The sequence below is a fragment of the Crotalus tigris genome, unplaced genomic scaffold, assembly GCF_016545835.1.
Source record: "Crotalus tigris isolate CLP2741 ecotype Arizona unplaced genomic scaffold, ASM1654583v1 scf7180000017980.1470182205:1502881, whole genome shotgun sequence".
In the NCBI taxonomy this organism is placed as follows: domain Eukaryota; kingdom Metazoa; phylum Chordata; class Lepidosauria; order Squamata; family Viperidae; genus Crotalus; species Crotalus tigris.
The window spans coordinates 1,310,197-1,322,206 of record NW_024096756.1 but is presented as its reverse complement, the minus strand read 5'-3'; the positions used below and the strand labels follow the sequence as shown (position 1 = coordinate 1,322,206).

The 12,010-nt window shown below is 39.8% G+C and overlaps 1 protein-coding gene across 2 annotated transcripts in view; it reads left to right on the top strand.

Moving 5' to 3' along the window:
• KLHL29 (kelch like family member 29) overlaps positions 1-12,010 on the top strand; it is a 155,599-nt gene that overhangs the window by 140,385 nt on the left and 3,204 nt on the right. Inside the window, exons 10-11 of one of the 2 annotated variants that reach the window (XM_039345891.1) lie at positions 904-1,048; positions 6,021-6,107. In XM_039345891.1, the coding sequence (XP_039201825.1) occupies positions 904-1,048; positions 6,021-6,063 (188 nt within the window). In that variant the 3' untranslated portion in view covers positions 6,064-6,107. The remainder of the gene's footprint in view (positions 1-903; positions 1,049-6,020; positions 6,108-12,010) is intronic. The other variant, XM_039345890.1, reaches the window with a different exon arrangement.

Sequence of the window (12,010 nt, the reverse complement as noted above, 5' to 3'; positions counted from 1 at the left end):
TCTATTTTGCTAATCTGTAGTGAGATCCCCCCCCAAAAAAGTGTACATTGTGTAACATAATATGCTGGATTAAGTGTGACAACAAGTAGATTGTATCTGTTGGCTTGCAGATGTCTTGTGTTAAGGCTCCAGTGATCATGGAGGACCAGGTCTTAAAAATTGGCAGCTAGTACTCCATGTCAGCTACAAACAGAAGAATTTGTATTTTGATACTATCAGAGGAGAAAGGATTGGGGAACGCTTAATATGTCTTCAACTTTTGTCATGTGCCCCATTGCAGTATTTTCCATATTTCCTTAATTCCCATAAGGACAGATTATCAGAATTGTAACCCTTTATAATCCAGGGTCAGACAGGTTGAGAAAAAGTTGTTCTGCAGTATGTGGTTCCCTGCTGTGTATATAAGGATAAAAAGAAAAGAGACGGATCAAAAGAGGCTAGGCTAGAATATCGATTCACCTCAAAACTAAGTGTGGAATATCTAACACCATCTGATTATGCTGCTTTAGAAACTAATCTTCTTCTCTCAAAAATGGGCTGCGCTTCCATGTCTGAAATAATTTGGCGGATCGTTTCAGTTTTACGAGGGCCATACTTTTTTGGGGAAGACACAAGAATACATGCCAATATAGGAAGTGACAGTGCTGTTGGATTACAGGCACTGTGTGCTAAGAGTGGGGAAGACCCACGAACTTTTAAAAGTGCCTTTCAGAAGTTTAGGGATGAACAACACAATCCACAATAAGAACAGCAGCTAAAATATTTCCTCATTTTTCTTCTGCTGGCCTTTGGAGATTTCAAGAAACGTGACCGATCTTTAAATAAGGGGGATGCATAAATGAGAAGCTTGATTCTAGTTCCAACCCTGGTAACCAAGCTCAATGTTGCTTTTTCCATTGACAGATAACAAATACGCTCCTGCAGTCACTCTCAATGGTTTCATCTTTATCCTTGGAGGAGCTTATGCACGAGCAACCACCATCTACGATCCAGAGAAAGGCAATATTAAAGCAGGCCCCAACATGAATCACTCCAGGCAGTTTTGCAGGTGAGACAAAGAACCACAGGATGATTGAATTGCTACCGTGTCCCAATACATTTTTTTTCCCCTACTGGAGAAAGTGATGGTGTGGGAGGGAGCAACATAGCAGGAATGAAGTTGCATTCAGATTGCTTCTTGATTGTCCTTTGAAGCAGGGGTCTCCAACCTTGGCAACTTTAAGACTTGTGGACTTCAACTCTCAGAATGGCTGGCTGAAGAATTCTGGGAGTTGAAGTCCACAAGTCTTAAAGTTGCCAGGGTTGGGGACTTCTGCTTTGAAGGACCAAGGGTTCTCCAGACTACAACCAAGAAAACTGAGGCGATGTGTCCTCACCACAAGCTTTACCTTCGATAGCTACCACATCATGATCTATCTGAGTGGGGCCTGTCTTTAGCCATTCTCTCAGAGAATTGGACAGGTTGACTGGCCAAAATGGAGCATGTCTCAGTTTTGTCCTGACCTCAAATACAGTAAAATGTATGACCCTCATCTCATAAAGATTCTTGTAGGATGAATTTTCCCAAAAGCTGCTGAAGAGATGTTTAACATTAAAGGCACTGCACTGGGAATGTGCAACAGAGAAATGCTGTGGCTGTAGGTAAGCCGTCATTGAAAAATTCATGGCATATCTCTAACATTCCTGAATTTTGCCTTGATTAACCAGGGGAGAGATCTGTGGGAAGCAGACTGAAGGCAATGCAAAAGCCTCATCCCGCTTTTTAATTTAGTTGCTTTTCCATATTATATTTATATTTATAATATATTCATACATGCAAGCCAGTGCAATAAATGCACTGCATCAGGAATGTCCTACTCAATAGAATCAACAACCCGCTTTTTAATCAGTGTGTTTTGGTTACATGATTAACAATAGAAATAACTATTAAATTTGGGATAAGCAGAACAATTCTACCTGCACTTTAGAATTTCTGGTGTAGTTTGAATATTTGGGCCCAGGAAAGAAACGGCCATTTTAAAAGTATTTGGTTAAAAAAAAAAAAAGAAGAAGGATTGAAATTTAACTGATATTACAGTATTACAATATCATCTTGAATGTCGGAAAGAACAACATGATACCTAGATTTTGTCCATGCTTAAATGTATGACTTAAAGCCCTTTATCACAAGAGCAGCATTGTATTAAATGTGCAGAGGTTGGAATGTGGCCCAAGCATGGCTTTCACTATTTCCACTGTCTTTATCTTTCAGCTCCACCTATACACTCTTTGTCTATCTGGTTGAAATACGTCTTTGTGCCTAAGATGCAAACATGCATGTGTACACACCAGTTTAAAGTTCATCACTAATTGATTATTAAAACAGGTCCTAGTCCCAAGCTAATGGTGTTAATTTTTAGAATCTTGGTGTGGAATTGTAAATGAAAGCTAATGTGTACTGATCAATTATTAGAGAGGAAAAAATAGACATCACTGAAGTCAGATGCCAGTACAATATTTAACCTTCCATCTCCAATCTGGCATTCTCTATATGTAACTGGTCAAATGTGCTGCTATCATGGCCTCAGGCTGATCTCTCTGTCAGTTTTGAATGAAAAGGAACACAGGTTTGTTTGTTCGTTTCCCGCCTTTATTATTTATATAAATAACTCAAGGCAGCAAAAATACCTCATGCTCCTTCCTCCTATTTTCCCCACAACAGCTACTACGTGAGGTGGGTTGGGCTGAAAAGTTTGGCTTGCAGTAAAGCTGCAGTTCCCAGTTTGGATTGCATATAATAAAAAGTTAATTACGTTAATACTTGTATAGCTCGCAAATGGTGCAATATCATCAAATAGATGGGCTCATTAATTAACTACGGCTTGTGTAAACCACAATTTTTGTTTAATAGCTTGTTCTCTTTCAAATTCTTCCAAGAAGCTTCAGAGTTCCTCCTCAAATGTCCCAAGAAGGAATGGAGGAGAACAGAAAATTCAGCTGACACTCTCAGCCCAACTCATGTCACGGGGTGGTTATTGTGGGGGGGGGGGGGGAGGAAGAAGAAAGGGGCATTAGGTGTGTTTGCTGCCTTGAGTTATTTATAAAAAATAATAAAGGCAGGATATAAATAAATAAATAGGTGTTGTATTGGAATGAGACCTGGAAATAGGTGTAACATAGCCAGACATTCTGTGCTGTGAACTAAGAAAAATTTCAACGCTGTAGCAGAGTGGAGTGACTGGACAGGGATTTCAATAGACTAAGTCGCTGGCTCTTCTACTCATCAAAAGCAATGCAACAGCACTGAAAGTGGGAAAGGACTAGTCCAGGGGTAGGCAACCTTGGCTCTTTTATGACTCGTGGACTTCAACACCCAGAATTCCTGAGCCAGCCATGCTGGCTCAGGAATTCTGGGAGTTGAAGCCCACGAGTCATAAAAGAGCCAAGATTGCCTACCCCTGGACTAGGCAGAGGAGAGATTACCGACAGATATCATTTTTTCTCTCCTACCCACCTCCCTTCCCAGAGAGCACAGAGCATAGAGAAGAAGAGATTTCAAGAAAGTACTGTAAGCATCCCCTACAGTTTCCCAGCCCATCTGCTGGTGTCGTCACATTGCTCTCGATGTGCAGGAGACAGTAAGTGGGCATTCAAGCATTCCAAAGGGTGGGAGAGTGGTTAGGAGACAAACAAAAGCAGAAGGTGTGGAACCAAATAGTCGGGTATCTTCTCCAGAAGAAACGGACATTTTTCACGAGGCAACGGGATTTCCTTTTTTCTCTTTGAAGACATTTCGCTTCTTGTCCAAGAAGCTTCTTCAGATCTGACTGGTTGGTGGGGAATGGATGGATCTATATTCTTTTAGAGAGACGTGGATGCCACCTGGAGGCTTATCTGTGTCATCAGGGTCACCTGAGTAGTACAAATGGGTGTGGAGCCTTCTTGGAATTGTTGAAAAGACTGTTATATATTGGAGATAGATGATATCATATCCCCCCCCCCCCGTTAAGAGAATCCCTCCATTCCCCACCATCCAGTCAGAGCTGAAGAAGCTTCATGGATGAGAAGTGAAACGTCTTCGAAGAGAAAAAAGAAAGTCCAGTTGCCTCGTGACAAAGCGCCTTTGGGAAACCCATGACCTGGATGACTGAGAATCTCCATGGTTATGCAATTCTCCACTTGGTGACTACTTCATTAGCAACAGTTCAACTTTAGGTTGTTAAGTGAGGACTGCCTGCATAATAATTTTCCATAAGAGCTTAGCAGTACAGAGGATCCCAGTAGCCTATTCTTATTATGAAAAGGTTTGGCTTTTGGGAAAACACTCTTCCCAAGTCTTTGATTAGATGATTGGTCAATGGCTATATTTATTGGTAACTGAAAATCTCTTATGGGCTTTTTGTATAAAAATGAAAAAAATGAACGTAGTTTATGATTTCAATTATTAGACAGGATAGATTGTAGAAAGAAGAGAGTCACAATCTTACTTTAGAGAGATGTTAAAGTATAATTGTGTGCTGTGAAGAATATTGGAAGCTACTTCTTTGTAACTTATAAATCTTTATGACTCTCTTTTTTCTACTTTCTCTTCTTATTGCACTTTCAGCTTTTCCTGTCATTTTTCTTTTTTCTTTTTTTTTTTTTTTGTTTCCTCTATTCTAATCTAGTTTGTATTGGTTCTAATTATTGCTCTTAAATAAAATCCAGTATATACAGATTATATTTAGATTTTGGCTTTTAAAATGACATATTGTTGTTTCCATTTTCAATATTGGGACATGAAGAAAGGAAGTACCATATCTGTGCAACAGAAACATATTTTCTGATTTTGTACTGTTTCCCCTGTTTTTATTTAAAGAGTGCCCTCTCCTGGTTGTAAAAAAAAATGGTGTCCTGAAGCTAACATTACATTATATGCAGAAAATATTACAGGCCAAATCCCAGCCAAAGCCACTGTGTTCCCGCTGCTTCTGTGCTAATTACGGATTTTCATTGTTCCTCTGAGTTAACAAGAATGAAATTGAATGTAGGAGAACCCCACTGTGTCCGTGCAGTAGTTAATTATATTTTTTCTCTCAAGATTGTAAACCAGAAGCAAACAGTGTGGTACAACTGACATAACTTCCCTTGGTAATTCATTCCATTAATTATGTGAGGCTTTTTTAAAATGAGGGATGTTCTTTAGTGATATTAAAATTACTTGGATGTGAATAACTTTAATGCAGTCGTTCTTTCAGCAAGATCTCTTGACAGACTACACCTCTAACAATCTGAAGACTTGAGAGTTTATCCAAGCTAGGAGATAATTTTACATTTACATCCCTTTGAAAAGCCACAAAAGTAGAACGATTACTTAAGCCATTCTGCTGTTCAGAATAATTCTTCTTCTTCTTCTTCTTCTTTTTTTACATCCAAGATGGAGGAGACGAATCCTTCCTAAAAAAAATTTTACTTAGCAGTATTCAGGTTTTACCTGTTTTAACAAATACTTTATAAATTAAAACAAACTTTAATTTAAAATTAAATATTTTGATGCTTCTAAAATACCTATTTATAGATCTTCTTTTTAAAAAAAATAGTGAATTACTGAAAATTGGTGGAGCTGAACAGAGGGAAGCTTTATGCTACAGGTGAATCACACATTGAAGAGATTTAAACCTGAGACAAAGTTTAAGGCACTGATAGCCAAAAAGCTGGCTCATATTAAATTCCCAAGGATTGCAGTTGTAATAAGGATTGCTTTTTTCTTTCTTTCTTTTTTTCTTTTGATCCTTAACTCGCAATTTTCTCTTTTTCTGAACCAGGCTTCAAATCAGCTTCATTGTACAGGCATAATAATATTCCTTGCCCCTATCTTGCCTGTTGGTATGCCACTCTGATACCAAATCTGGACTGCAATTGTTCAGTCCTTTGTCACTTTTTGTGAAACACTGGACATCATATCCCTAAGACTATCTGTCACTAATTGCTTCTTTGAGTTCATGTTATGTCATCAGTGATAGCCTGAAGCCACACAGAGCTGTTTTACATTCCTTTCCCAGGTCTGAACTTGGTGGTCATACAAGGTCCTCAGCAGACAAATAAGAAGGTTTTGAAAGTCTATCCCACAACATGTAGTCGTCTACCTAGTAAGAAGCTGTACTCTTTTTTTGGAATTCCTTTGCCTTTTCTGTTGTCCACCTGGCATCAGCAAAGTTGTCTCAGGACTACCTCTTTAGAATCCAACTGGCACTGTGTATTGTAGAAGTCCGGAGCGCAAAATCTTGATCATTACCTTACTATCCCATGAAATAAGTGAAATTGCTCAGATTTTTAGTGGTTTCCTTTTCGGAGTGGGATACAAATTGATCTGTTCCAGGCCCATGGCCACAGCCGTGTTTTTTGTACCTGCTGACAAACCACATGTATTGCTTTAACTGCCTCATCTGGTACGATTTCAAATAATTCTGCTGTATTTCATCAACTCCTGCCGCTTTCTTCTAAGCAACATTTTTATGGCCCATTTAACTTCACTTTCCCAGAATGTTCAGTGAACCAGTCTGCAGAAATATCATCAGTCTTTTTTTTTTCCTGTGACTTTTAGGCAAATAAGATCTGTTGTCCACAATGGAAAGCTTTAGAAGAGCCAAGTTTCAGGCTGTACTGAGCAACACAAGGCTAGGGATTGGGTGTTTGCTTCCTTTCTTTTTTTAAAAAAAAAATCTTTTGTTCTTAGGCAGCAAAGCATGGTGACCACTCCATTATTACTAGGTTAGAGGTTTGAGGTACTTTTAGGGATTAAAAGATATGGCTCATTAGGGATGAAAAAGAGTCTTGAGTTGAATGGCACGAAGGAAGTGCTGGTACTTCTTGGCTGCTTCTTGCTCAGAAGCTTACCAACCTTCACCCTCATTCTACACCCGAGCTACAGATATGCGCACTATTGCAAACCTGAAAGCTGTCTTTATACAATTGTAATCTGGATCCTTTGGAGAACTGAGAGCAAATGCAGGTAATCCTTGATTTACAACCACAAAGGGAATCAGAAAGATCTGTTCCTAAGTGAGGTGATTGTGAGGTTCATCATGCCCAATTTTTACGACCTCTTTTTGCTGTGGTCATTAAGGGAATCACTCAGTTGTTAAGCCATCCTGGCTTCCCCCATTAACTTTGTTTGTTGGAAGCTGGCTAGGAAAGTTGCAAATAAGGATCATGTGCAGTGACGGGAGATGGCAACCCTAATAAATACATGCCAGTTGCGTGGGGTGTTGCAACAGTTGTAAGCATGACGACCTATTGTAAGTGACTTTTTTCCAGCCCCTTTGTAACTTAGAACAGTAAGTAAATAATTGGTGGTAAGCTGAGGACTACGTGTGAACAGAAAGAAAAACACTTTGTGATTTCAAGTATGTATGTATAGTGGGAAGGAAAGCATACTGCAAATAAAAATGATTTAACAATCCTACTTTTAAGTTGGATTTAATTTATTTCAGGCTTTTCTTCCCCCTTCAGTACTGAGTGATCAAATAATTCATTTCAATTGTCTCTGCTTTTCCTGTGCTTCTCAGCAAGCAGGAAATATATACACTCCTCCTCATTTTGAGCTTCTGAGTAAAGATTTGCCCATCTCTTCCACGCACCAGAAGTACTGTTTTATAAATAATAATAATATCCATAGGTGAGACCTATGTCCTTTTTTCTTCTTTGCCCCTAAAGATGTAATCAGAGAAAGGATAGGCTTGGTATTCCTGATCAATATACAACCAAAGCAACTTAAAATTGATTTTATACTATTTTAAAATAGTATAAAATTGATTTTATACTATTTTATTCCTTCTTTTCCAAAATGCTCAAATCACTCAACAGTTAACACCATTCAAAATTACACAATGACATCTCCAAACGGAGGTGGAATAGGAATGTAAAAGCACTATAACAAGAATTTAGCATTAAAGAAAACTGACAGAGTTCCGCCCACTTGAATTTCAGTTTAATTAGGGTTTCCATTGTTTTTAATGATCAGTTTAACAGGCTAGATCATGAGATTGTGTGCCATAATGGAAGCATTTGGCCACTGCTGCCTAGCAATGGGATTATGCTTGATCAAGATGATAAATAATATTAAGTAGATCAGATCGGAGCTAAAGACATCTGGATAATTGCTAGATGGCTGCTGAGAGTTAGGATCTTCTGTATCTGGTGGGCATCCAGGGTTTTGATGCCCAGGTGCCTGGTGGTATGGACCTGTGTTTCTCAATGTTACCAACTCTTAAGATACGCAGACTTCAACTCCCAAAATTCCCCAGTCAGTGTGTTGGCTGTGGAATATTGGGAACTGATGTCTACATAAATTGCCAAGGATAAGAAACAGTATGAACAGATTCTATTAAAGACCATTGTTATCTACCATGCTGAGATGAAATCTAGGGATGTGACTCAGCCAAAATCAGTGATTCTGAACTTCAAACAATTTCTGCTATTCACACAGTGAAGTCCTTAGACTCTCTCCATCCCACAAGGCAGGAAGTTGAGATAACTGTTATGTCCTGCTGGCTCAGCCATTGTTGCAAGTTATAAGATTCTGCCTTTTGTCGTTGGTACAGTGCAGCTACTGCAGTAAAAAATAAAAAAGCCAGCAAAACTGTTGTGTGGCCAGGCATTCCATAGCCTGCAAGCAGTCAGGATGATGATGATGATGATGATGATGATGATGATGATGATGATGATGATGATGATGATATCATATCCATTCAGTTGTGTCCAGCTCTTGGCGATTTTATGGGCCAGATTTCTCCATGTCTTCTGATCTTGTACTACTTTGACAAAGACCAAGTCGGTCCTCTCCAAATGGCCTTGGTGGTGCCTCCTCAGAATCTTGCAAGAAGCCAAGAGGGATTGCAGTCCTTTCTGTAGAATCTCCCAATTTGGCCTGGTCTTCTTTGTGAGGAGCTGGGTTGGATTTGGTGGGTGGCTTGATCAAGTGATGAATAAACAGTAGGAGGGTAAGGAAGAAGAACTTCAGTTATTGAACAGATTGGAGCATCAGGAAGAAGGAAAAGCAGCACCAAAGCTGATGAGAAATGCCAGGGAACCAGACAGGCTATAGCTGAGTAACAGAGCACTTGCCCTTACCAGAGTTTTGCTGAATCACATGTCTTTCCTTGCCAACCTTCATCAGAAGGATGAAAGTTAAACATTGACTTTGTGTCCCACTGAACAGAGTGATCAAGACAGATACTGAATGGCGTCCGAAGTAAACAATCATTATTGGTTTGCTGGATAGAATTTTTCCATTTGTTAATGCAAAATATTTTGCTGAAAGTATAAAACAGGAATGAGGAAGGTACCTTATGACTGTAGAACTGCATATGCACCAAATCATTTATCCTTTCTCTGTTTCTGTCTCCCTACTCCTACTTCCTACAATTTTCATAAGGTGCATTGCCAAAAATTGAACTGAACTGAAACGGATTCTATTATTTTGAGATACGATGCCTGAGATCACAGTGCAAATCCTAATAAGCACCAAAGCATTTTGTAAAACAAAACTTCCTAAATCTTTTTCCGAAGTGAAAGTAGGAAGCAATCCTGACCCTCCTCTTCCTCGTGCTATCCTGCAGCTTTTTCTTATCCCCCCCCCCACCTGCTCTAACCTTGCTCCCCCTTCAGATGCCTTAGCCGCCACAGGAATCAGAGGGTGATGTACCCTGGCACCCATGCCTGGCCTGTAGGAAGGAAGTGGGCTGTGCCACTGGAGGAGAAGGGCTGGCCCAGCCTAAATTTGCCAGTTGCTTAATGGGAAATTGTTGCTTTCTCCTCTTATTGGCAAGTGTGTTAGCACAGAAACCTCCCCCTTAGCACATCTGTTCATTACCACTAAATGCTATTGGATGGCATAGGCTGAGTAATAAACTTGTGGTTGGTTTTCCCAGTAGCGTTCATATGTTAAAAATTGCTAGGCTTGATACGCTGGTGTCTTCACAACAGAGCTGCTTTGGGATCTTCATTTGAGGTCACCCAGTATTAATCTTCAGTGGTATTTCTGATCCTAAAACAAAAACAGAGAGACAATTCAGGAATCTGAAGATGAAATAGCCTCTTACTATATAACCAGATTTCACTGGGATGTTATTTTTTATTGGCTTTTTTTTTTAAAAAAAAATATTTCCTAAATATCATAAAAGGGAAGTGTTTTTTGTTCTTTTTTAAATGACTATTTGGAGCCGTTCCAGCTAAATTAAGTGTGGCTCTGTTCCCGTTTTCAGTTACTAAAATTGGCAGCAAGAATTTGAAAGAACATGACGCATATGAACATGCTAATTTAGTCATTTAAATGTTCTTTTATAACCTCAAGGACTACTAGAGAGGATATTTCTTCCTTTCGCTGTGATATCTGGACAAGGATTAATGTTCACAACCCAGTCACACTGAGATTGTGAAATGCTTCGCCGTGACAAGCCCTGAAAACAAAGAATGGAGGGTAAACATGTTTGGATCACAAAAACTCTCAGCAACAACTCTGGAAGACATTGATATTGATGATTCAGCATCAGGCAAAATACCTCCAGATGTTAATGAGGAATTCTTCTTCTGCCATCAGAAATGCTCACATCTGGCCAGAAAACAGTCGCTTTCAGGGATCGATGATGGAAGAGCTTGAGAGAACGCCTTAAAAACTGAGTGCCCGAGCACAGCTGTCATGCAGTAATTTATTACCTGCCTAATGAAATTCTCATATATTTTGCTTCCTCTGCCATTGCCATTTGAGTTATCCATTGTTCAGGCCAGATGCTGAAAATTTCCTCATTGGGAAACCAGGTATACGGGTTGGACTGAGGTTCAAACAGCATTGGCACAAGAGCAAGCTTTTATACGGCTTGAGAGCCAAAAGAAATGTGGCTTTCAAATATGAAAGCGCCAAATATGCCAAACATTTCTCCAATAAAGGGGCATGGTAATACAATGTTTAGCTTAAGTGTAAATCAGGGGTCTCCAATCCCCGGTCCAGGGACCAGTACCAGGCTGTGGCATGCCAGCAATCGGTCCGCACAAACAAGGAAAGCCCCATCCACGGGATGCAGGCAGCACACAAAACCCCCTCCGGCCTGCAGAAAAAAACTCTTTCCACAGAACCGGTCCCTGGTGCCCAAAAGGTTGGGGACCTCTTAAACGCTTTTAAGCTGACAAATTCTTTTGATATCATTCTCATCATACATTCAGATGTATTATTCCGCATTGTAGTTAAAATGGTTCCTAAAACTGTGAATTAAAAAATAAAAAGAAAATCTATGCAAAAAAGAACCACTGTTTCATGCACGTTATATAATCAGCATGCACAACATACTCTTTAGGAAGAAAGGACAAAATGGTATTTCCTATTTACATTGCCAGCGGAATGTCAAAACCATAAGTACCAAGCTCTGTCCTCAAGATCTTAACTATTAAATAATAACATTCCTAAACCAAGATGCTTTCAGTTCTGCCTTCTGGTTTTGAATGCTGCTCTCGTGCATGCAAAATGCAAAAACACCTGGATCCCATTGCAGCACCTGAGCCCATTGTAGTAAAGAGGGGAGGTCTCAGACTTTATCATCTAGAAGCACACGACACAGAACATTTGCAATTTGCTGCCTTGAGTTACCAATGAAGTAATAAAAATGGGATAAAAATCAAATACAAATATATTTTTCCCCTCTGGTTGGGGTTGTTCCTCTTAATGACAGAAGTGAGGGTGAGGGAGGAACCGTGTCGGGTAATTACATGGAGTAGCTCTCTTTTCTTCTTCCTCCTGAGCCCCACCCCACTCCCAAATCAGGACTGAAATGTTGCTCCTGGTGTTTTGTTGACAGCTGTATGTCAGTAGAATGAGAAGGCATTTCCCATTATCCTCAGTTCCTCTGCTCACTGCATCTCCCTGTTGGTTGGCCTCTCCAAGCAGCCTGGGGACCTATGGGGAGTTAGGAGAGTAGCTCGACTTTCTGCCCCAGGAATCACCCATTAGATTCTCGTTGCATTCTGTACAGCCTCCAGGAAGTAGACCAAAGCTGCACAA